The sequence below is a fragment of the Hipposideros armiger genome, unplaced genomic scaffold (assembly GCF_001890085.2).
Source record: "Hipposideros armiger isolate ML-2016 unplaced genomic scaffold, ASM189008v1 scaffold_15, whole genome shotgun sequence".
Classification (NCBI taxonomy): Eukaryota; Metazoa; Chordata; class Mammalia; order Chiroptera; family Hipposideridae; genus Hipposideros; species Hipposideros armiger.
Genome location: NW_017731365.1, coordinates 1,969,978 through 1,993,578, shown reverse-complemented (window position 1 = coordinate 1,993,578; position 23,601 = coordinate 1,969,978). Strand labels below are relative to the sequence as shown.

Below are 23,601 nucleotides of genomic sequence, written 5' to 3'. Positions count from 1 at the left end.
GTCTATCAAGATGTAAAATGCTGCCATCAACCCCAGAAAACTTTCTCATATCCTCTCAGTCAATCCCATCTCCTAGAATCAACCACTGTTCTGATTTTTTCAATATTGATTAGCTTTGGGTGCTTTATGTTGTCATAGTAATGAAATCATACAATAAGGACTCTTTTGTGTCTCACTTGATTCACTCAACACAATGATTTTGAAATTCATTCATGTTATTCTATGTATTAACAGTTTGTCTCTTTTTATTGCTTAATAGTATTTCATTGTATGAATAAATAACTAAATATTTATCCTTTATCTTGTGAATGGACATCTGTTTGTGAGTAAAGTGCTATCAACATTCATGTACAAGTCCTTTTGTGACCATACCTAAAATGGAATTGCTGAGTAGGGTAGGTGTATATTTAACTTTATAAGAAACTACCACACCATTTGCAAAATGGATGTACCATTTTACCCTCCCATCAGTAGTACATGAAAATTTAGTATCTCTATATCTTTGCCAACATTTGGTCTTGTCAATGTTTTCAATATTAGCCATTGTTATGGGTGTGTGGTTCTATCACTGTGGTTTCAATTTGCATTTCCCTGATAAGTATCGATGTGGAGCACTTTTTTATGTGCTTATGGGCCTTTAGTATACCTTCCTTTGTGAAGTGTCTGTCAAAACTTATTGACATGTTATTGGGATGTTGGCCTTCTTGAGTTATATAGTTTATTAAATAGTTTGGATACAAGTCCTGTATCAAATATATTAATTGCAAATATTTCTCCCAGTCTGCAGCTTGCCTATTTATTTTCTTAATGTCTTTAGATGACCTTAGAATTTGGATTAGAGTTAGGTATGTGATCCACCTCAAATTAAATTTTGCAAATAATGTGAGGTAGGATTTGAGGGCTTATTGGTGTCCACATGGTAAATGACTGACTGACAAATAGAACCCAAAAGGTAAAATAACCTACATAGATTATATACTATTTCCCCTATGTGCCTGAGAATATTTACAGTCATGTAGCTACCTTCCTGTGCACCAGGCAAGACTAACATTCACTTTCATTCAATCCCTGTTAGACTCTAAGCTCAAATACAAAGGCTGTCTGATGTGTATTTGTTTCCCTCTGTATCACAAGCACCAAGCACAGTACCTGGCACATAGATGCACCCTTTAAAAGAATCTTATGAAGTTGCTATAACACACATTTTCATTATTATAATTTTTTTTTCCCCCTCACTGTAGCCTATGCCATCGCCAGTGACTCACGGCAGCTCAGCTCCAGGTCAAGCTGTTGTTCACCATCTTAGCAGTAGAAGGCGCAGCCTCACTGGTCCTCATGTGGGATCCGAACTGGGGCCCTGCTGCTCAGAGCTTGCATCCCAAGCCAGCTCTTAACCAATGTGCCACACGGCCGGCCCCATGATTATAATTTTTTAGAGGCTTACTATGTGCCAGGCACTGAACTAATCATATCTCATACATTACCTCATTTAATCTTCACCAAAACCCATTGGGCAAATATTGTTAACCTATAGTACAGATTATTATAATAGCCTGTGTTTATTGATTACTCAATGACATTGTTCCAAGCACTTTACATACATTATTTAATCTTCTCAACAAACCTGTAAGGTAGACACTATTATCTTCATTTTAAAGAGGAGGGAACTGAGGTACAAAGAGATTAAGTAATTCATTCAAGGTAACCTAGTGGGTAAGTGACAGAGCTTTGAACTCAGGTGATCTGACTCCAGGTCCACACAATTAACCCCTTTACTACATTGCTCTCCCTAGACAAGCTTAGCAAAATTGAGTAATTTGCCTTAAGTTACAAAGCTAGTAAAGAGTGAAATTGATATTTAAGCCAGGACTTTGCAGTCCTAGGGCTCATACTTTTTCTATCAGTCTAATTACATCTCTAAACATAGAAATATATTTTATTTCCTTTGTGGCAAATTTAAGATCTTTCTTAATAAAAGTGTCATTGTTTGATAAAAATCAACCTAGTCTATCTATCCCTTCTTCAAATATGTAAAATGTAGTGCTTAAGCAGAAAAACACAAAGCAACATGTATATTTTCTAAAACATGACTCATCCTGTCTGCTATAATGGTCATGGGAGTCAAAAAATAGATCTCATGACAGTAACACCCTACTGAGCATAAAAACTCACAAAGTTTCTGTTAAATAACCATCAGGGCATAACTTAAGAACTGTCACCAAAAGTAAAATGCTATAAAGATAATTCCTATAAGTTGGGTTCAATGAGAAGCAAAGTTATAGGGGAAGTTTTTCAGAATGTTCTTAGGATCAACACCTGTGTAGAATTGGAAGGAAGCAGGATTAGACAGAAATAAATTAAGCTGCAATGGAATCACAAGAAAGTTTCACCTGATCCCATGGAGAGTTCTGAAGCTGGAATGTCCCTTCACAGTTGTCCCAAGTGGAGTGTGAACCTCCACACAAATTAGTCTTTGGCTGTGAGCTATCCAGGGAAGAAAGTATGACCTTAGATAATGTGGCTTTCCTTCCAAGAACTTGCAGCTATCAGCCAACCTTCCCAGTAGCTGAGGGAATAAGTCCTCCAGATCTGAAGGGGGAATCCAAGCAACACAGCACAGCACAGCAACCATAATAGTCTACCCCTGTGCCACTGAGATCCATTTGCTTCATACAAATTCTGGGAGCATCTCCTTCAGGACACTGGAGTTCTCTTTTCCTGGGGAAATCTTATGAGGGGAAGGTCAGTGGAATGAACTTCAGCTGCTTCTGCTGCAGCTGGTATCAAGACTACAACTCATACTCATCAAATTCCTCCTTGGTTATCAATTTAGATTTGCTCATCCTTGACTAACACCGCTACTGGTCTATATGGCTTAGTTGGAGGATTGACCCACACCTTCAATCATGAGAATCTGAGCCCCTGGTTACTATGCCCTTCTCAGGCCTGACTGCTGAATTTATCCATTTACCATCAAAACTGGATAAGGAAGTACTAAGAGAAACTTCAGTAGATCACCTGGGTATCAAAGGTAATTCTCCCAAACCCCACTGTGTAACAGCAGCCCTCCCTCCTCCTGATGATCAGGTTAGGTGATGAATTCTTCTTGACTGTTCACCCCTTGGCACAAAGAGCTTAAAGTGCCCGAATGATGACAGCCATAGCTTAAAGTTCAATAGGATTCTCACTGTGTCCCTGGGTGGAAATGTTTCCCCTGGGGATCCATAACAACTAAATATGCAAAGTTATAGGGATGGGAAACACAAATTCCCAAGTAAGTTGGATGTTAAATGTGTTCTATCCTACTTCCACTCCTTGGATCCTGGAACCTCATATTATCTATATTAAGGACACAGCACAATATAAAGGTTACTGAGGTAGCATGATACGCATCTTGGAAGTTGGTGTCCCAATCTCAGCATATCATATCCAAGCTGATGTCTCAGCTGTGGCTCCAACAGGCCTTTCCATCATTCTATCATGCTGGTGGCATCTATGATATGATGTGTGATGCAACCAGTAGATCTCATGGTCATGTGCCACTGCTGAATCTCCTTGCTGTAAAGTGGGTCCTTTGGTCTGAGGCATTGTTACGTATGAAATCATGTTGGTGGATCAAACATTCTGTAAGCCCTTAGATATTCACGCTGCTGGAGGCCCCATGGATAGGAAAAGCAAACCCATAACTAGAATACATGTCTGTTCCGATTAGAACAAATGTCTGGCCCCTCCAGGATGGAAGGAGCCTAAAATAGTCAACTTGCCACCAAGGTCTCCTTGAAGGATGGTGCCACATCATAGTTCAGCAATGAGCTCTGTTGCTAGCATACGGGACATTTGGCAACATCAGTAGCTAGATCAGTCTTGTCAGTGGGAGCCCATGCATAGCCTCCTACCTGCCATTATGGCTACTTCTCCATAAGTTCATTTTGCTAGCATTAGGGTGGTCCATGACAAAGGCTGACTGGTATCTGTGCAAGTCATTTTGTCTACCTGGTTGTTTAGTGCCTCTTCTCTGATGGATGCTTTCTTTTTTTTTTCTTTTTCTTTTTTTTTAGCTGAGCCATCCTGTCACCTGTTAGCAGCTCAGCGGCAGCTCAGCTTGGGCCGTGAATCAAACCAGGGACCCTGTTGCTCAGAGCTCAAACTCTTGAGCGAGCTCCTAACCAACTGAGCCACTCGTCCGGCCCTTCTGATGGATGCTTTTTGATGGGTATTATCATTTGATAAAGATTTTCACACTTTGTATATCCTCTCATTGGTCTATTCCCATGCCTTACCCCAGACTTCTTAGTCCCCAATCTTCCAATCTCTCTATTTTAGGCCCCTGACCAACTGACCAAAACATTCACCACTACCCATGAAACTGTATGTATTCTAACTTTAGGCTACTTCTCTTTCCACACAGTAAATGACCAGGTACAGTCCCTGAAGCTCTGCTCATTGGGAGGATTTCCTCTCACAGCTATTTTTAAGACCACTCCTGATTGGCACTGTAGTGTAGCTACCATCCATTTTTTTACTTGCACCCATATAATACCAGGCCAGTCCATCTCTGTGAACCAAGCTTGATCCTATTCCTACTCTGTCATTTAGTCATAAGGAATACACACACACACACACACACACACACACACACACACACCCCATATGGCTATAGATATGAGCTGAGGGACACTCAGTGTTTCAATAGTACATGACATGAGAGTCTGGTCACAGGCTCATGATCCATCGATACAGTGGGCCACTGTGATAATCTGTGAGGTGTCCAGCCAGTCCAGATCTCTTCAGATTATATTATGACAGAGGGTAGAAGAGTTAACCTAGCCCTGAGAATAAACTGTAACTATATACTGTTGTCCAATCCAAGAGAACACAAACTGTTGCTGGTCCTCCTTTTTTTTTTTTTTAAGATTTTATTGGGGGAGGGGAACAGCGTTGGGGAAATCAGGGAAGGAGAACAGACAATTTGCTGTCCTTTTGTTCTTCAGTCTAGTTGTGGAGGATGTCGCTTCACTAGCCCATGTTGGTATTATCATTGCGCTCTTCCCAGGTAAGGCAGCTGCTCACCGGCCATTGGATGGCCGCTCATGGCAGCTCGGGGCAGCTACTGGCCACTCACACTTGACTGCCAGCCACTTGCGGTAGCTCACAGCAGCCCACTGCAGCAGGGGCTGCAGCCTACACCATCACCGGCGACTCACGGCAGCTCAGCTCCAGGTCAAGCTGTTGTTCACCATCTTAGTTGTAGAGGGCGCAGCATCACTGGCCCTCATGTGGGATCCGAACCGGGGCCCTGCTGCTCAGAGCTGGAGTCCCAAGCCAACTCTTAACCAACGTGCCACCCAGCCAGCCCTGATCCTTCCTTTTGATAGGGATGGAAAAGGAAGCATTTGCCAGCTCAGTGCCTGCCTACAACATACCTGAAGCTGTGTAACTCTGCTATAGCAAAAGTACTACACCTGGCATAGCTGCTGCCATCGCTGTCATCCTCCAGGATCCATTTGGTTTTCGCAAGACCCAGACTAGTGAATTAAATGGAGATACACTGGGGATGAGCACACCTGCATCCTTTAGGTTTTTAAAGGTACTACTAATCTCTGATGTTCCCCTCAGGATGAAATGTTTTTGACTTATTGGTGGACGTGGGGGAGCAGCTTTGGAAGTTTTCACTTGCTCTTTTTCATTACAATAGCTCCTATCACACAAGTCAAGAAAGCAAGACGGAGGTTGTGCTAACTACCAAGTATGTGCACGCTAATTATACATTTGGGGTCTGAATAAATGACCACTGCAAGCTAGACCTGGGTCATGATTCTATTTATTACCTGACCAACTCATGACCAACTAACAGGGAGGCCATGATGATGTTTTGGGTCTCTGTGTATCAAAGTCAGTCAGACCCTCTGACTGACTGTCCTTTCCCTACTGTCCTCTACTAAGGATCTAATACCTGAGTAAATGGCCATCAGTCCTTTTGTTACCATAGGCAGAAAGAATAGAGCTACAGGGAGAAAGGGTGAGGACAGGAAAAAGGATGTGAGGGAAGACATAATAAAGGAAAGAGGAGATGAGACCATTCTTTTTTTTTTCTTTTTTATTGTTAGTTTCAGGTGTACAGAACAATGCAATAGTTATCCTTTTCACCCTTCACACAGAAACAACCCCTCCCCCATCTACTGCCCTCCCACCCCCGATATCATGCTTATCTATTACAATTCCATTGACTCCATTCCCACCCTCTACTCCACGTCTACACCATGTATATATAATTATAGTTGACATATATTATTATTCAATATCAGCTTCAGAAATACAGTGCGGTGGTCAGACCTCTACCCCAACTATGGTGTAGAGATCATTCTTAAGAAAAGGTGCAGCTACAGCTAATTCTAATGGATTATATTGCTATTAGCATTGAGGTCAGGAAAAAATCTTCACCTCCTGTGTCGCCATGACAGTTCCAACAAGGGTTGGGTAAAGACAAGGGAATCCCACCTCCCAGATCCTCCCAGATGGAAGGAATAGTCAGCAAGGACCTGCCCTGGGAACGCCTGCAACTCCACCCCTAAAACTTGAATACTTCTCACCCTCATTGAATAAAATCCTAAGACTCTTTGTTCTTCGGTGCTGTTGCCCTCCTCCAGGCCTGCCCACTCCCACTGTTTTGGGAATGCACGCTATTCCTTTCTTTTAAGAAACCCACTGCCTGATTTGCTTTGTTTGCATCGCTTATTCGGTGTGTCCTTGAATTCTTTCCTGTAATAATACCAAGAACTTGTTCTTCAGTAACACCTTTGGTGAAGCATTAGAGGAATCAGTGCTGTATATACTTGCCACAATATCACAGGACCCCCACTCCAGGGGATCTAACCTCTCTTTTAGTCAGTGGTTCCCAGGTTCCCTGAAAACTGGCTCAGGTGAGGAAACTGGTCTAAGGGATCACACATTTTTATTGAGGCAGCTGCCGTCATCATCCATCCTTACTGTTTTTCACTGAATAGATTGAGTGATATCTCCGTTGGCTGCCCAACTGTGATACTGTGATTTATAATAAGGAATATACAGAGGGTGCCAAAAAAATGTATACACATTTTAAGAAAGGAAAAAACTGAATTAAATTTGTGATACTCAATATGTACCGATAACAAAAGATGAATACAAGTCACCTTTGACTTGTGCAATTATAAGAGGTGCTCAAAGTGGTTACCATCCGCATAATTTTAATACAGTTTTTTCCTTTCTTAAAATGTGAATACATTTTTTTGTCATCCTCTGTATATATTTGGCCTTTATTTACTGTTTTTGGCACAGAGCTTCTAAAACCCTAGGAATTTCCTAAGAGATGAGATCTCTTTTGTTATGTTAATAAGGTGACTTTTAAACAGTACCTAAAAATGGGGGCTGGTTGCCAGTGAAGCCAACCTTGTGATTAGAGGGTTGGAACTTTCATTCACACTCCACCCTGACCCCTGGGGAAGGGAGAGAGACTGGAGATTGAATTCAATCACCAATGGCCAATGATTTAATCAATCATACTTGTATAATGAAGCCTCCAAAAAAATCCAAAAGGAAGAAGTTTGAGAGCTTCCAGATTGGCGAACCAGAACTTTCTACGTGCCGTTGTGCCAGGCCCGAAACTCCACTAGGACAGAAGCTTCTTCGTACAAAACCTTGCCCTAAGTATCTCTTTATCTGGCTGGAGTTATATCCTTTTACAATATACTGGTGATCTAGTAAGTAAAATGGTTCTCTGAGTTCTGTGAGACACTCTATCAAATTAATAGAACCTGAAGAGGGAATTGTTGGAACCTCCAATCTGTAGTCAGTTGGTCAGAAGCACAACCTGGACTTGTGATTGGCATCTGAAGTAGAGAGGAGCCTTGTGGGACCAAGCCCTTAACTTGTAGAATTGGATGTTATCTCCAGGTAGATAGTTCAGAACTGAGTTGAATTGTAGGACACCCATCTGGTGTTGGAGATTTGCTGGTAGGTGTAATGAATTCCTCCCCCCAACACACACATACCGCCCCACAACACATTGGAATTGGATGCAGAACTCTAACCAACTATCTTACCTCTAGAGATGCCATCTCCATAACTCTTTGCCCATCAGACTCTCCTGGATTTCATTCTGACCTTACTATTAATTATGATAATTGCACTAGCACCTGGCCTGTATTAATTTGGGACCCTATCATTCCCATTGCTATTAGTGAGCCCAGTTCTGTAACATCTCTACAATCACCCCTTCCCTTCAGAAGAGAGCTACCATTGATAGCTCAGAGATGCTGTCCCTCTCACCAGCATATTCTTCATCACTCTGGCCTTCCTGCAGAACGAAGTCATCTGGTGGGTTTTCAAGGCTTACACAGTCTGCTCATTCTAGCATGCTCCCTTCCTTATACCTTTTGACCCCCTTCTTCCACTGTATGCCATGGGCAGTTCTAGCATTCTACTTTACTTAACAGGGGCTGCACTATCTCCAACCTTCTAAGAGCCATTCTAGCAGCATCTCAACACCTTCTCCTGGGGTTCTTGCCAGAGTGTTAAGACCTGTATCCCAGAAGAGTACTTCTATATCGGTAAACACTCCCATCCAGCTTTATGTTTTACCTCCATCCTTTGACCTAGCACTCTTAGAATTAAGTCACATAAACACACTCTTTGCTCCTGAGGTACATGGATCTAGGTTCTGCAGAACCTTCAGAGTATATTACCTTTCCTCCTTCTCAGGCCCAACACTGTTCTGTTGGTTTATAATGTAACCAGCTATTGATCTGGTGGCTAGGAGGGAAGGTGGGGACAGACCTTCAGGGAGCATGCCTGTGATCTTGAAGGGCAGATGTCTCTTAATCCCCTTCAAGCCAGAGGAAAGCATTAGTTCTTAAGGAGTGGACCTATTGTATATGTTCAGAGGGTTTGAGGAAATCTAGGCATTCAAGATCTGAATATCAACCCAGATGTCCTCATCTCTCAGGGTCTCATTTTTTTTTTCCAATTAGGGCCCTGGCTTTGCATAATAGACTTGGTTAGATTTGACAATTTAACATTCTTGAACTCTGCTATTCTTATTATTACATCCTGGGCCTGGTCCTCAGCTTTTTCTGCCCTTCCACTGCAGAAGAGTTTCTTAATATGCTACCAAGGAGGCCCATATTTAGCCTTTAACTACCGTATTGCCGGCGTATAAGACGATTTTTTGGCCCTGAAAAATATGCCTCCAAGTGGGGGGTCGTCTTATACGCCAGGTACACTTCAGATAGACTGCCCATAGTGCTTGCCCCGTGCCATAGTGGCCTCCCGATGCCCGCCCACTTCATTCCACATACCGTTCAGGCATCAGCAGCGCTGCTGGGTGTATGCTCGGGTGTTATGCGATTTTGCTGTTATGCGATTTTACCACACTCGCAAAATCGCACACAGCTGACCATACACCCAGTATGATAGCGCAAAATCGCGAATCGCGATACCATACTGGGTGTATGGTCGGAAGAGGGGGTAGTCTTATACGGCGAGTATATAACAAACTCTGTATTTTGAGTGGAAATGTTAGGGGGTCATCTTATACGCCCAGTCGTTTTATATGCCGGCAAATACGGTAATCATCCTTGACCTTTCATTGTCTCTTTTAAAGGCATTAATTGCCTCCACCAATAGCCATCCAATACCATTGTCTTTATAATTCCTACTTCCCCATATTTCTCAAATGTCCGATACCTCATACCCTAGTGCACTTCCTTCCACTGGTACACCATCCCAGTTCATCATCAGTGAAAGTTTTAACAATTGCAATGCTATCTTGTGCCTATGTTGCATCTATGGCCAGGGTAGGGTCCTCGTTGCCAGCCAGGCAGCAGGTGATCTAGCTTCAAAATCCCATAGTATCTTCTTTCTACCTGTCCTAGAACCATGGGGCAAACTCTGAAACGAAAACTAGCTTGCAGAAAGTTTCTAAGGGAGAACAGCTGTGAGGGAATGGAAAGATGCAAAACTAAGGAAGAAATGGAGATGCAAAGCATTCCCAACAAAACCTCAACTGACTTCTCAGGAAGCTCTGAATCTATGATAGCACTTCTGAGCTGCCCCAAGTTCAGGGGAGGGGCCTGACATTCATATGCCCGCATCAACCAGTCACTGGGTACAGGCTGCTTTGGGAAAAAGCCTTGGCCTTGGACAAAGTGGCTCTCATCAGTAGAGATTAATTGGAGTAAGTCCTCATTTCTGAAGAGGGGGTCTGGATGGTGCAGAACAGGATCCACGACAATAAGGGGCTTTTCAGAACTAAGGGGAACAGAGATGGGAACTGCCTTCAAGAAGGGGAAGAGCTTGGACAAGAATAACCCTCTTGCTGTAGGTAGTATGATTGTTTTCTTCATCTACTAGTTAATAGGATTTGATCCTAGTTACAAAATCTGCTCTCACTATAAAATAATTTTACAGATATTTTGTTAAGAGTTCTAGAAACATCTGAACAAAAATAATTATCTTCAGTTTAGAATGAGAGATCCCAGACAGCTTAACCATTTGATTATACTTCTGCTTTAATAGAATAACATTTGAAAATACACAGATATGCAGGAAACAGGTAAAGCAATATGAGGTATTAAGAGCACACCTGTGCTGTAATTTGGGTGTTAAGTTTGTAAGTGTAATAGCAATCATACTTCTAAACAAGCCATGTCCAATAGCTCTGTAAACACATCCAATGGTAATATAAGAGCAGTACATTTCACACCATAAAACATGTCAAATACCCACTCTAAATTCACTGTGTGTTTCATCTGGGTTTTTTCATAAAAAGGGCATATCTATAATTCACAGAGTTAGGTTCCTGAAGACTTAGGTAAGAAATATTGCCTATCAATTTGTTCCGCAAACTGAATTTTGAAAAAAGAGTATATATAATTTATTCTTTAGAGCACTTTTCATAGACATGTGGAGTTAATTTCATTGTGATGTTGGTTGAATATGATACAAAGGAAATGCAGGTATTTTCTAGGACAGTGTAGATAAAGGAGGCTTTAAGAATTCATGAGACAAAAAAGGAAAAATGTGATCAAACTTAAACTTCTTTTTCAGATGTTTTAAATTTTCTATAAAACTTTTTGTCCCAAAATTAATCATTGAACCATGGTACACCAAATACACTGAATGCATTGCCTGGAGTCAAGTTGGAAAATCCTCTCTTTTATTTAATAAAATTCTCTTCGGGTCCATCTTGATCCAAGTCCTGGTTGTCTGAATGCAGAGGCCTAAAGCTGTAATAGAAACCCTCATCACGATCTACTGGTTGGTATTCCTGTTCTATTGCAGTTGGGAAGTCAATGCCAGAGCCGCTTCCAGAGCCTGATCCAGAATAGTCCTCAGAAACAGGGAAGACATCCTTCAAGTTCTGGGGTCTCCTGAAGGAAGACAGAAAAATGAAAAACATCACAGTAAAGCTGAAGACATGAGGAAGATAATCGTAATATACTTTTTTTAAGATAATAAAATAAATGCAGCTACCCAGTTAATCAAATTAAAAGCTTCCCAGTTATTCAATGCTTTAAAACAAAAAACAAGACAGACCTTTCCTCATGTTTGTCTACATTTATTAAACCTAACTCATTGCATTTATTAAGTCCACTTTTACCCACTGCCAGCTCATATAAACAATGCTGATTTTCTTATCACTAGCATAGGAATCCTACATGTGGAATTTACTTATGGGATCATTTATTAAAAATAAAAAGACCAGGGCCGGCCGAGTGGCACATTGGTTAAGAGTCGGCTTGGGACGCCAGCTCTGGGCAGCAGGGCCCCAGTTCGGATCCCACATTAGAACCAGTGACACTGTACCCTCTACATCTAAGATGGTGAACAACAGCTTGACCTGGAGCTGGGCTGCCGTGAGTCACCGGCGACGGCATAGACTGCAGTGGGGCTGCAGTGGGCTGCCATAAAGCTACTGTGAGTGGCCGGCAGCTGGCGTGAGCTGCCAAGAGCTGCCGTGAGCGGCTGTCCAGTGGCCAGCGACTGATCTGCCCTATCTGGGAAGAGCACAATGATAATATCAACATGGGCCAGTGAAGCTATGTCCTCCACAGTTAGACTGAAGAACAAAAGGACAGCAACTTGTCTGTTCCCCTACCCCAATTCCCCAATAAAAATCTTAACAATAAACAAACAAATAAATAAATAAATAAATACCCCTTTTTACATTTTCTCCCACTAAAGAAAGGACAAACAAGTCAGTCAGTCTAGAGAGATGACATTTTTTCCTAACTTAAAATTTCGACAAAACTTCTAATAATTTACACTGCTTCAACAAAGCCCACTCTTAAGAAATTCTTTGTCAGAAGTTAAGCATTATATTTGCATATTCATATTCGATTTCCCCCCCAAAATAAGTGTATTCATTCATCTGGGATTAGTGTGGTGGTACTAAAAACCCAGAGCAATGGCGCCACCCCTCAGTGGCAAAAGAAGGCCACAATGTATCAGAGACAAACATTGAGTTTCACAGCCTATGGGTCATCTTCTCCATGAAAATAAAAAACAGGCCATACAACTGATTAGAATTTCATTCATGCATGCATTCAATAAATATTTATTGAACACCTGATCCCTTTTCTGAGCACTTGATAGAATGAGGATTGACAGATAGGGCCCCTGCTCAAGAAGTTTATAATTTAATGGGGAAGACAGACAATAAAAAGTGCATATATAAATCAGGAAACATTAGGTGGTGCTAAATGCTATGCAGAAAAATGAAATAGACTAATGTAATAGAGAGTGACCGGTGGCTAGTTTAGACTAAGGGGTCAGGGAAAAGGGGTCATAGCTGGAAACACAGATTTGGTAGTTACACACACACACACACACACACACACACACACACACACACACACACACACACACACACAGTATTGAAAGCCATAGAACAGGATGAGGTCACCTAAAGGAAGCATGCAAATAGAGAAAAGGCCCAGGACGGAGCCAGGGCCACACCACCATATTGACTATTGAGCAGAGGAGCAAGAACAGCCAGGGACATAGAAGGAAACCCAAGACAAGTTGGGGCCTTAAAAGCCCAGAGAAGAAAGCATTTCAAAGGAGGGGAGGTCAACTCTTTTTGAAGGTGATTAAGAAGTCAAATAAGCTAAGTCAGGTAAGCTAAACATAGAGAAGTAACCAGTGGCTCTGTAAACCAGGAGTAACTGTGACCTTAAGAAGCACTGTAAGTGGACAATGGAAAAAGAAGTCCAACCAGAAGAGGCTGAGGAGAGGAGTGGGGAGAGCAAGCATGGGCTACCCTTTCAGGAAGCGCTACTGTAGAGAGGGGCAGAGAGCGGGGCAGTCGCTGGAGAGGATGCATAGCTGAAGAAGGGATGTTCCCTAAATGTAGGAGATACTAGATAGAGAAGGTCTGCATACTGATGGGAAGAAGACACTGTGTTTAGAGGGGTTATTGCAGACTTGAAGTCCTGGAGAGGGTGTGTGGGGATAGGATACCCAGCACAAGGAGTGGTAGCCTTAGAGGCTGCCACAGTCAGAGTCCAATCAGGAAACGTATCTAAATATTTACCACAGGGAAGTGCTTACACGTGTGATGGAAGAGACGCAAAGCCAAATGGGGAATAGTGAGGAAACCCAGAGATTAGGGAACGTGCACTCCCATCTCCCTTCCGTTCCTCCCATTGGCCAGTCTCAGCCACAAATCTGGCAGCCTGAGAAATGCAGACCACAGGAATCAGCCCTCAGTGCCCACCCAATACAGAGCAGGGAGCGGGAGGGAGAAGAATTGGATCTGAGGGCAACCAGGTCCAGGACCTACACAGAAATAGGGAAGGTCATCCATGGTGACAGGAGTGTCAGAGTGAAAAGGAAAGTTACTGGCTGTGGAGAGGAAATACCATTGAGATTTAAGGAGAGGAGAAATGGTGTAAAAATGGTTGTTTTGGAGAACTTGGGTTATTCCTCTAACATTTTAGATTTAAATGAATTACTATTGGAACTTATGACTTAAAATGCAACTTAGACTTATGACTTAAAATCATGGTATTTATTTATTTATTTATTTATTTATTTACAGATTTTTATTAGGGAATTGGGAGATGGGAACAGCACTGGGGAACTGGAGGAAGGGGAGCAGACAAGTTGCTGTCCTTTTGTTCTTCAGTCTAATTGTGGAGGACGTTGCTTCACTGGCCCAAGTTGGCACCATCATTGTGCTCTTCCCAGGTGAGGCAGATCAGTCGCCCACATCTGGACGGCCGCTCACGGCGGCTGCTGGCCGCTCACACTGGCTGCTGGCTACACACGGTAGCCCATGGCAACCCACTGTGGCAGGGGCTTCAGCCTATGCTGTCGCCAGCGACTCACGGCAGCCCAGCTCCAGGTTGAGCTGTTGTTCAGCATCATAGCTGTGGAGGGCAATGTCACCGGCCCTCATATGTGGGATCCAAACCGGGGCCCTCTGGTGTCCCAAGCCCTCTCTTAACCAACACACTACTCAGCCGGCCCTATGGTATTTATTTTTCATTTGCCTAATTTCTTCTTCTTTTTTTTAAATCATGACTATCTAATTCCAGAATGTTTTTATCATCCCTCAAGAATCCCACACCTATTAACAATCTCTTTATTCCTCCCTTCCCCGAAGCCCCTGGCAACTACTAATCTATTTTCTGCTTCTATGTATTTATCTATTCTGGACATTTCATATAAGTGGAATCATATGGCTTTTGGTGTCTGGTTTCTTTCACTTTGCATAGTGTTTTCAGGATTTATCCATGTAGTATGTATCAGTACTTCATTCCTTATGATTAAATAATATTTCATTTTAGAAATACACCACATTTTGTTTATCCATTCAGTTGAGGGACTCCTATTAGATTTTAATATCTAATGGGCTCTGTTTACATAAATAAAATAATGTTCAATAATTTTCAATACCTGTTGGTGAAAAATATTTTCACCAATTATTTTCACAACGTTTTCATTCAATTTTTGTCTCTGCCCAAACAAAAAGACTTTGCAGAAGCAGAGATGAATCATGTATTCTTGCACATCTTATATACCAGTAAATACAGTACAGTTATATCATGTACTGCACAGTGAAAACCAAACCACCAAAGCAAAAGCCTGAAGAAAATCACTCTGGATGACCTTCCCATCTCCATGCCAGGACCTTAACAGAAGTAGGTGAAAGTGAAAGTAAAGTCCACTTACAAAAAAGGGTCAATCCTTGGAGGGAGAATTCTGTTGGATTGTTCTGGAAATGGGTCAAACATTGGTCCCTTTTCATCGATGCAGTTTGCAGAATTACTGTTGGGATTGCAGCGGACCCGCTGGTATCTGGCTCTCCGCAAGGGTGAACCTGCCCAAATAAGGAATCCATGTGGTTAATAAGTACCTCTTACACAGCTTCTAATCTCTCTGTCCCTGAGAAATGTTTAATAAATTCTAAATTTGGTAGAAGGAAAAGTGTGGACAGGTTGTATGACCATTACTATAACAGGAGCACCCACTATGTACCTTTATATACATCGTTTATACTCTCAACACCCTTACAAAGTAGCCCAGAGCTGAAGGTTAGAATAGGCTTTGCAATCAGCTGCCTGGAGTGAAGTCCTAGCTCTGCTGCTTCTGAGCTGTGAAATTTTCACTTCCCCAAATCCCCACTATAAAACAAAGATACATGAGTATCTCTTAGTGTCTCTTTTTCATAAGCTGGTCACAAAAATCAAATGAGAAAATGCGTATAAAGACCTTCACATATTGCCAGGCACACAGTAAACACTTGTAAATAATGTTAACTATTATTATTTTTGTACTATTATCTCCATTTCATACAAAGGAAAACTAAGGCAACACAAGCGCTAAGTAGAGGACCCAGGATTCAAACCGTATTTGACCCTAAAGCCTGCCTCTTTTTATAAAGATGAGTTGAATCATGTTCAGAAAGGTTAAGGAATACACTGAATGTGTCTGAAACTAAATTAGAGTCCTAGCTGCTTAGGGCCATATGGTGCTCTAGGAATGAAAAGTAGATAAAAACGTGGCCTCTTTCTTTGCCCTCTGATACAGTCAGAGATTCGAAAAAACAAGGTTCCTTGGTTCACAGAGGGACAGACAGGTTTGAATATCCTAGATTGTCACAGCTTCTTTTGAGTTTAATTTCTATGCAAAAGGCTTCAAATCTGGTGTTATGGGGTTATATAGGAGATTTCTTATTAATTCATAAAATAAACTCTTCATTCCTCAATTTATTTGGCAAGGATAGAGGCCTCGTGATGAGAAATACTTCACCACCCTTCAAAACGTTCGTCTCTTCCCCACCCCAAGCATACACTTTATTCACACAAGTGCAACTAATAATCACCTAGCAAGAAGAGGCATGTCTACAATTCTTTTTTTTTATTTTTTTATAGTTGACATATAGAATTTTTGAAAAGCAGAAAAGGTAGTTTTAAAGCACAGCACATTGTTGTCCTATACAGATCAAAATGTAAATGATAACAACTATTTTAGAGAAAAAAAAAAGGACAGTGCTATGGACAATCACTGCAGCATTTTTTTGCAATAGCAAACGATTGGAAAATTAAATGTTAAATAAATTAAGATATAACCTACAATACTCTGTATCTATTAAAAGAATGAAACAGCTCCTTGGGTACTGATATAGAATAACCTCCAAGGTATACTATCAAGTGAAAAAAACTAACAAACACTACACACTGCGTGTTACTATTTGTGTGTGTTTGTGTTTTTAAGAATATATTCACATACATGCTTACGTGCATGGAACACCTCTGAAAAGATACACAACAAACTGATTGCCTGTGTGGGGGAACTGGTGGCTGGAAGACAGTGGAAAAAAGGACACTGATTTTTTACTGCATATCCTTTTGAACCTTTCGATCTGAGCCATATGTATGCGTTGTCTATTCAAAATCAATTATATTTATTTTTAACAGCTTCTATCTGATGGAATTGAAATACAATAAGCTGCACATATTTAAATTGAACAATTTAATGTTTTGACATATGAATACTCCATTGGAATCATCTCTACCATCAAAAATATGAACCTATCCAATACCCCCAAAGTTTCCTTGGGCCCTTTGTAACCCTGCCCTTCTCTCTCTCTCCTCTTGATTCTTCCTGACCCTACCCAGCCATTAATCTGCTTTCTATCATTATAGATTAGTTTGAAATTTCTAGAATTTGATATAAATGAACTCGCACAGCAACTTGTCAGAGGGTTTCCTGGCTTTGTTTTAACTAGTCAAGAGACTAGTCAAAAGGGGTCTCTACCTTTTACAGCACCTCTCCTAGAAATGGAAATTTATTTAGATATTCCTTACATCTAGACTACTTTTGTTGCCAATTTTTAAAAATGACATTTATGTTAGAAGAAGAATATGTGTTGATTACAGAAAACTTTGTAAAATGTAGCAAACAAAAGAAAGGGAAAGTTACCCCTAATCTCTTTACTTAACCCCCCAAAGATCATGAATTTTGGAGTTTAGCTTTTTTTCCCCCTGGACATCTGTGTTTTACAGAGATTCACAAGCTGTATCCTGCTCTCTTCTGACAGTAACTATCAGAGATTGAAAAGTGGAGCTTTTGCTGAGGTCAAGTTCACATTTCATCTCAATGGGATGATCAAGAACATTGTTCTTTAAAGACTGCAGAACCACAGAATATTTTCCAAATGTCCTTTTTCCTCATGACTCTCTATTATCTCTATCTATTCTCAACTTTTTCTTAGCTAGTATCTCTGATTAATTTTATAAACACAACATTGCCAAGTTATTAATCATTAAGATATACATGATACATATTTATATGTATCTATAGAGATCTATAGATAGATCAAATATAATATATAAAAAATACATGAAGCTGTTCATCTTAGTATTATTTAAAATAGGGAAAATAACTAAGTAGTCAAAACAATAGAAAATACTCAGATAAATTTTGAGGTATGGAAAAGACTATGTAACATCTTGGGAAAATCTATGTTTTAAAATGAGTGAAACAAGCAGAAGACCACTCTATATGCCTAATAGTTGTTAATATGCATAATAGTTGTTAAATGCAACTACATAAAGAGATATTGGGAGGGAAATACAGGAAAATAACTATAGTGGTAGACTGGTGATTTTTGTTCTCATTTCATTTTATAAGTTGCTATAATAAATAATATTTCTTTAAAAATATAAAAAAAAGAAAGACTCTGATGTTGGAAAAAAGTAAATATTCTCCCATTGTCTTTCTTTCTTTCCTTTCTTTGGAACTGCTATTCTAATGCGATCTTCGCCATGGTCCCTGAATATAGCTTACAATGTCTGGTCTGGGACAGCTAGTCATCCAAAATGGGTTAGCTCTGTCACTGCCTGGAGGGTGGAGGTAAGGTAGAAAGATTGATATCACAATGTCTGCCCCTTACCAGCTGTGTGACCTTGACCAACTTACTTAACGTCCCTGTACCTCGATTTCCTCATCCATAAAATGGGGACAGTAATAGATCTAATAATGACATATAAGTGTTAGGTTCTTAGAATAGCACCATGGTCAGAGCTCTTTAAGTGCTAGTTTCTCTGATTAGGAGAACAAAGAGCTATTTCTGATAGAGGACAGCTTCTAGAGAGACCAGAATTTAAATTCCTATTTTCCCATTTAATGCCTCTCTGATTCTCAATTTCTCATCTTTCAAATGTGATTAATAGTATCCCAAAGAGTTCCTGTTTAAGCAGATAAACGTGTTTGAAACATCTAACACAAGCCTTTGCATATGGTAGGTATTTAATACATTTTAGCTCTTTCTTTCTCCTCTGGTTCTTTCCTGAAGCAGCCTAAGTTTGGAATCTAATTGCTACTTAAAAGCCTCATCTTGTAGGTGGGATAAAAACCCAACATCTCCTTCAGCAGAGGGCGCTGTCTTCACACCCTATGTTGTCTAGACCAGGGCCGTCCAATAAAAACATAAGAAGAAACCACGTATGAAATGTTCAATGTTATAGCAGCTATCTTTTAAAAAGCAAAAAGAAACAAGTGAAATTAATTTTAATAAATTTTATTTAAACCAATATATTCAAATATTGTCATTTAACATATAATCAACGTAAAAGTTTCTAATGGATTCTTTACATTCTTTTTTTCATATTAAGACTTCAAGTCTGGTGTACATTTTGCACTTAAACCACATTTCAGTTTGTACTCACTATGTTTCCCACACTTCAAGTGTTCAGTAGCCACAACTGGCTCATGGCTACCATTAGGCAATTTCCTGTACTGCGTCTGATACACTGAATATCAAGCTGGGGAATTGTTTGCATAGATAGGAAGTTAAACAGAAAAGCAAAACTAATACTTCATGAGGAAGAATGCATGTGAAAGACCACATCTTTTCACTGGTATAACAAATACAACTTTGATAAATTAGTAAAAATAAAATCTAAAATAAAAAAATTTCCCCAGAGTTCTAAATCTCAGCTTTTAAAACTTATAAATGGGGTTCTTTTGCAGGGGTGATAAGATGTTCTAAATTGACTATGGTGATGGTTGCATGAATCTGTGAATATGCTAAAAACCATTGAATTGTTTGGGTGAATTGTATGGTATGTGAATTGTATCTCAATAAAGCTGTTTAAAAATTTACAAAGAAATCAAAGGTAGAAGTCCCCCCACACCACCAGCACTCCAAAAGTTTATCTGATTTGGGACTGATGCTTTTAAATCTACTTTAAAATATAGAGCAGCATTACAGACACATAGTTCCTGACATACCTGTTCAAGGTGGGTAGCAGGATGTGACAATTCAACAGTTCCAGCCCCGTCCCCCTAATGTTGTAGGACATCTTGACTCTATCTTGCTTGAGAGAAATATCTTATGATTACCATATTTTAAAAAATAAAAGAGATTATGCTCATGGACAGAAAGGTTATCTTCCTAAAAGGCTCTACTTCCTGGCTCTGCTGGTTGATTTTAAAGTGGATTCTGGGGAGAAGAATGGTTTTTATTTAGAATTCCTTCCCTCGCTGTCCATCGCTCTCTCTCTCTCTCTCTCTCTCTCTCTCTCTCTCTCTCTCTCTCTCTCTTTTTGTCACTAGTCCAGCTTTACCAAAATACTTTCTGTAAATAAATATTACCAGATCAAATAGCTAACCCCAGTAAGCTCTCTGTATTTTTTTATATTGTAGTACCAATTTCCCCCCACCATCATCACAGTTTACTGATTTCCTACTCTTAATGGGGACTTGCTATACAGGTGTGTTAGAGAAACTTAAGCAGAAACTGCATGCGGGTCAGGGTAGGAGTTGGGGAGACCATTTTGATTTACTGTTTGGTAGAATTCAAACAGAAATCCCTAAGCTGGGGTTGCTTCCCACTGGCCAATCAATTCCATAATATGGAGAGGGGTCCCCCACATTTGCATGTTTTGACAAGCTATAAAAAGCTTACTTTCGATTTCTCCCTCTCTGTCTCTCAACTCAGAGATAAACTTAACAGCAAGGGCTATAGTCAAAGCAAGGTTTTTTTGTTTAAAATAAGGAAAATCTCTAATCCACCTAGAAGACAGCCAAGTTGCAGTAGAAAGTTAACTCTGACCTTGCAAGTAAGCTACCAGTTCTGCCACTAATTAGTTGTAATAGGTCTTGGGCAAGTCTCATAAATGATTTGCAAGAGGTTGATGTAAAGAGCAAATCAGATGATGAATGTAAGATCCAATTTTCTCCTCTCTAAATTGGTGTTAATTCCTCCTCATAGAAAAAAGTGATTATTTACCAGAGAATGTATGTGAAATCACATTACAATCCAAGAGCACACACATAGGTGGAATCACTATCATTATCATTATTGTGATCCAGGAGGCAGTAGGGAATAGACACCCCCTTGGCCATACCTGCTCATAGATTTTCCAGTTTCTCTCTCTATGGGCATCTTTGAAAAAGAGGCAATAAAAGAATTGAGGAATCACAATCCTCTGGAGCTCTACATTAAATTGATTAGCCATCCGTGCCCTCCAGGGTCTCCCACATTGCCAAGCTTTCATTTCTTGGCACTCGTAACACAGTTTTACACCATGTCTTTACTTGGGTTTGACTTATAGTAACTGAAATGGGCTGACTTATGTCCCCATAATTCATATGTTGAAGTCCTAACCCCTGCAGTACCTCAGAATGGGGCTGTATTTGAGACAGGGCCTTAAAGAGATAATTAAGGTAAAATGAAGTCCTATGGATGAGCCCTAATCCCATACGCTGGTGTCCTTATAAGAAGAGTACATTGGGACACAGAGGAAGAACCACGTGAAGACAGAGAGAAGACAGCCAAGGGGAGAGGTTTCAGAATGAAGCCAACCTGCTAACACCTTGATCTTGGACTTCTAGCCTCCCAAACTGTAGAGAAATAAATTTCTGTTGTTTAAGCCACCCAATCTGTGGTACTTGTTATGGAAGCCCTAGCAAACAAATACAGTAACCTAAGATATTTTGAATATGTTCTATAAAAGCAAGCCAAAAGCCTAGTTAATTTGATCAGCTCAATCAAACCAATGGGTTCAGTAAAACATTTTTAAAAGGTGGGGAAAGAATGCTATCGAGTCATATCTCGCATGATGTGGATGTGCAGTAAAATAGTGCTGTGGCTCTTTGTATCGCAGCCTTGGGCTGCTATCACTCACATGCGCTGCTGTGGGTGGGCATCTATTTCCCTTCTTATTCAGAACTGAGCACAAACCTTTAATTCCAACACCAAGTGAACTTCCCTTTTGGAAACACCCTCGTTTTTCAGTTCATTTATTCTCTCTTTTTTGGTTTCTTTTCCAGCAAAGAGCTACACCTACTAGTGAATGACATAAATACTAGTACTTTATACAATTTCGTAATGGTTTCTTTCTTCACTTCTTTCTGATGAATACCTACTACATAGGAACATTTTTGTTTTAATTCTAGTTTTACTTACTGACTCTTAGTGGGAAATGTGACATTTCTGGGAAATTTTGAAGATGTAAAGACTTATATAGCTGTGGTCACACTGGTCACACTAGTTTGTGCTACAAACACAGCTCTCTCTGCTCTGGATCTTGTCAGAACACATTATGGAATTATTTCATTAAACTGAAGATTTCCCCTAAAAATCCAAGTAAAGCCTGTTCCCTACAATTAACACATGTTCTATACTTTTAAAAAGAAATAGATTAGTGGGAAAGTTTCAGCAATGTCACTTGCTGTTTTCTTTTCTCTTCAGCAATTGCATAACAAGAAAAAAAGTGATTTTATAAATTTTCAATACATAATTAATGTATGTGAGGCCATCTATACAATTTAATTTCCACCAGAAGTAAAAAAAAGACAACTAGAAGTCACTTCAAAAGAACAAATCCGGGACATGTGTGTCACCATGACTCAATATTTCCTTTACGATTTAGGAGAACTTAATGTTTTTCTACTATAAGTTCTCCCATCTATTTGTCAGGTCATGATCTTCTGACTTGTTTAGACATAATCCTTTATTTACCAAAGAAGAAGAAATTGTATATTTCTTTAAAAACTGATCATTCTTGTTTTCTTAATCATTCAAGGTTTTACGTTGTTTTAGTCTGACTAACCAGCCCTAAATGACATAGAAACCTAACAAGAAATTTACAATGTTTCTCTGAGCAACAGCACAAATAGTAAAATTCTGTGGCCTCTCTTTAGAATCTAAGAGGATTTACATTACTATGCCTAATCATAATTGAATTTTCACTAAGAATCAGGTTTAAAAAAGAAAGAAAGAAAGAAAAAATACACAGTCAAACTTACTCTGATTAAAAAATAGCACTTCCCAGTGTTACAATAATTATCATACCACCGTAATATATTAAAACTTGGGATTGATGTAGACACTCAGGTAAAAACTGCAAAACACTCAAAGGTGTCATCTCCATGCAACCGGTCATTATTCCTTTCTTGAGGTTTTAAAAGTTTACAAACCATATACATTTCCACCCAAACATAAAAATAGCACAATTTTAATCATTGCGTTTACAAGGCTGTACCTGCCTGAGCATTTATTTTTTCCTGGTACCCAATTTAACCAAACTCACACTAAGGAGTTAAGCCACCCCAAATCCTTTTCCTTACCTTATTTCCCACACCATAATACATTCTGTACTTTAAAGGGAGTATAACTTTTTGTGTGGACCCTGGGGCTTACAAAGAAGATTCCAGGGGGACAAGAATCCTGAGTCTTACCTTGAACTGCAGAATCCAAAACCAGGATGAGGGCGAGGACCAGGACCAGCCTGCTGCACTGGAGGAACACCTGCATCGTGAACAGCTCACTTCAGCTCTACCGCCTGCACGCCAACCTCACGATTTGGAAATGTAGCAGGGTGCTCTCTGTCCCTTTTAGAAAGGGTTCCAAAACCTCAGACCCTGCCCAGAACACACGTCACAATTTCCTGAACAAATAGAAAGAGATCTACATCAAAACCCAGAAAGATAAAAAAAAAACAGGCAGCAAAATAAGTATTCATACCCATTATGAAACTGCATTCCTCTACCCAGCTCTGGTTTTTCAAAAGCTTTGCTGTTTTCCACTTGAAAATTTTCCCCACGAAA

At 40.1% G+C, this 23,601-nt stretch overlaps 1 protein-coding gene across 1 annotated transcript; it reads right to left on the bottom strand.

Annotated features, from left to right (window-relative positions):
* Window positions 1-10,519: 10,519 nt before the first annotated feature.
* On the bottom strand, window positions 10,520-23,390 carry SRGN (serglycin). The gene is made up of 3 exons (XM_019624300.1): window positions 23,233-23,390; window positions 15,214-15,361; window positions 10,520-11,405 (listed from the first exon to the last, which is right to left on the bottom strand). Exons 1-3 carry the CDS (start codon window positions 23,306-23,308, stop codon window positions 11,192-11,194), a joined length of 438 nt encoding a protein of 145 aa, XP_019479845.1. The 5' UTR covers window positions 23,309-23,390; the 3' UTR covers window positions 10,520-11,191.
* Between the last annotated feature and the right edge of the window lie 211 nt (window positions 23,391-23,601).